The sequence below is a fragment of the Sinocyclocheilus rhinocerous genome, unplaced genomic scaffold (assembly GCF_001515625.1).
Source record: "Sinocyclocheilus rhinocerous isolate Xijiao unplaced genomic scaffold, SAMN03320098_v1.1 scaffold9657, whole genome shotgun sequence".
Taxonomy (NCBI): domain Eukaryota; kingdom Metazoa; phylum Chordata; class Actinopteri; order Cypriniformes; family Cyprinidae; genus Sinocyclocheilus; species Sinocyclocheilus rhinocerous.
In genome coordinates, this window is record NW_015640115.1 from 4,612 (window position 1) to 7,328 (window position 2,717).

The following is a 2,717-nucleotide window of genomic DNA, read 5'->3' on the forward strand; positions in this document are numbered from 1 at the left end:
TAGAGTAGCACTTTTTGTTTGTCATTTCTCTGATCACAAATGCAGACAGGGTTTTATGTTTACGCGGCGCAATGCAACGCAACGCGTAAAAATACAGTATAAGTCATTATAATCCGTAATTATGTCCCCACTGTATGCAACAAATGCCTCGTTTGTAATGGGTTTTCATGTTTTTGTCTCGTCGCTCCGGCCGGGACACGGCATCAACAGTATGGTGAGGGGCGTAACATTTCCGTCTCACGCTTGAGGTATTTGGCCAATCACAACGCACTGGATAGCTGGCCAATCAGAGCACACCTCGCTTTTTCAGACCGATGAGCTTTGTAAAAATCGACGCGTTTCAAAAAGGCGGGGCATAGAGGAGAAACAATAATGCACAGTATGTGGAAAATAATGTGTTTTTTTAACTTTAAACCGCATAAACACATTTCATTACACCAAATACACCAAATAATGTTCTTTTTAGCAGCATCATATGACCCCTTTAAGTTTAAACCTCCCTTTACTGGCAAGTAAATTATGCAAGCTGAAGTTTCAGTTTCTAATGTCTTCTTTTGTTAAACTTTCGTTTTCTCATGAAGACCGTCCCCTTTTGAAAAGCTAAATAGGTGCTGAAAGAGGTACGTTATTTCATTCACCTCCTGATCAAAGATGGATCTGCAAATCTCAGTTTTTCTTCTGTTCGTTCTTTTCACTGCAGGTACAAAGACAAATAGTGTTTGTAATGTTATTGAGTAATACGGATCATTGATGTCTCTCTCTCTTTTATTACTAAAGGACACTCTTTCAGCTGTTATGAGTGTATGGATGTGACAGGTTCTTGTGCAGATCAAACTCTAAAAGCATGTCCCATTGGATCTTCCAAGTGCATGAGTTTAACAACAGCGGCACAAGCTGGTAAGTCCAATAAGATGGATTGAAAATGACTGTAATATTTGACTGATGGGGATGCTGGTGTTTTTTGTTTTTTTTTACTGGTGCTGCTTTGCTGGAAATGTAACTTCTCACAGAACTGCTACTTTCCTCACATAATTTATAATTGTAATCACAGAGTATTCTAGATTTCAGCTATTTAATTTGTTTCTATCAGATTGTTACGCTAACAGTATAATTTGTATTAAAATTGAATCAATAATTTAAAATAAAAAAATGCCACTTTTTGACATTTATAAATATATTTTCCATCAAAACAATGTGTTGAACAGGTCTTTTCTGAATAATTCCTGTTCTTAGATGGCATTAGTGTTAAAATGAAGGTTAAAGGCTGTGCTGCTGACTGTATGAGTGGGTCCATGAACATCGGCACTGGAAAGACATCTTTTGCATGCTGTAACACAGACAAGTGTAACGTCCAAGATGCTCCAGGTATTGTGCTTTACTGACCAAATGCAAAATAAATAAATAAAAATTAAGGCAAATTAGATGTTATATTTTGAACAGGAGATAAAATAATGCATGATTTCGTCCTGTAGATCCCTCTCATACCTCCAATGGAAAGAGGTGTTACTCTTGTGATGGACAGAGCTGCTCAAACATAATGAGCTGTTCAGGGAGTGAAGACCGCTGCATTAAAGCAACAGGTGAGAATCTGGAAAAGAAAGAAGTCATTATTTTTAATCGCTCTTATGTTTGCGCATTTGATACAGATCACATTTACCAATTTCCAGCTTAGATAAACCTGTGTTTTCTTTATTTTCATCAGCGAGTTACGGAGGGCAGTCAATGGTTGTAAAAGGCTGTGTCTCTCAAGCTATTTGTGATGCCACAACAACAACATCGGTTCCTTATGTTCAGAGCATCTCATGTTGTGAGGGGAACCTGTGTAACGGTGCTAAAAGTGTCACTCAGAGCATGTTCCTCTGCGGTTTTCTGCTCTCCTTCCTCTTGCTGCACTGAATCCAGCAGCGCGTCACGTTCTACAATGAGAAACAGTACTGAATATAGAGCTTGTATTTTCTTTGTACAATGCATCTTTTGTGTCCTGATTCTAATGTGACATTTAAAAAAATAAAATACCACATTACCTTGTTTCTGCAGTTATATTTAATATAGCTTGTCAGAAGAAACATGTATGACAATTATTTAAATTTTTTTTTTAGATTTAACAATATTTGGGTTCCCACTATAAGGAATCTTGTTTAGTTATAGGTCATGAAAGCAATAAGAGAAAAATTTAGATCTGTAAGAAGTAATATTTCTCAAAAACTTCTAATATATAACCTATATATATATAACTTCTTTATATATCTAATTTAATGCACTAATACATGCCCCCTCATTTATCTAATATACACTGCTTTAGAAAATACAATGAAATAATACTATCTCATCTAACAACATAAGCTGTATGTCTTTTTGCCTTTTGGATGCACAGATATTCACGAATATTTCACAGTAAAGATTGGTCTATTCTTACAGTGTAAACACTCATATAGAACATTTAAAAAACATCCTGGCATCATGAGACATTTAGATGCAATGAAATGAAACATACTTCAAAATGTTTCACTTGATTATACATTTAGTCAGCAATGTCTTCCTCATTTGACCCAGTTTCTAGTTTGTTTCTTTGATTGTTGAATTCATTAGTCATTCCGTTGGTGTTTACTAATTATCTCTATTCCATTCCTTGCATCCATGCATTTAAACTCGAAGTTCTCCATTAGTCTCTGTTCTTCTTTGTTTACACATTAGTTTGGTTGTGTTTCTTCCTGTTC

The 2,717-nt window shown here is 35.7% G+C and overlaps 1 protein-coding gene across 1 annotated transcript; it reads left to right on the forward strand.

Annotated features, from left to right (window-relative positions):
* Positions 1–623: 623 nt before the first annotated feature.
* LOC107752542 (urokinase plasminogen activator surface receptor-like) lies at positions 624–2,013 on the forward strand. Its single transcript, XM_016568540.1, has 5 exons — positions 624–700; positions 778–897; positions 1,234–1,365; positions 1,473–1,580; positions 1,703–2,013. Exons 1-5 carry the CDS (start codon positions 652–654, stop codon positions 1,894–1,896), a joined length of 603 nt encoding a protein of 200 aa, XP_016424026.1. The 5' UTR covers positions 624–651; the 3' UTR covers positions 1,897–2,013.
* The last annotated feature ends 704 nt before the right edge of the window (positions 2,014–2,717 follow it).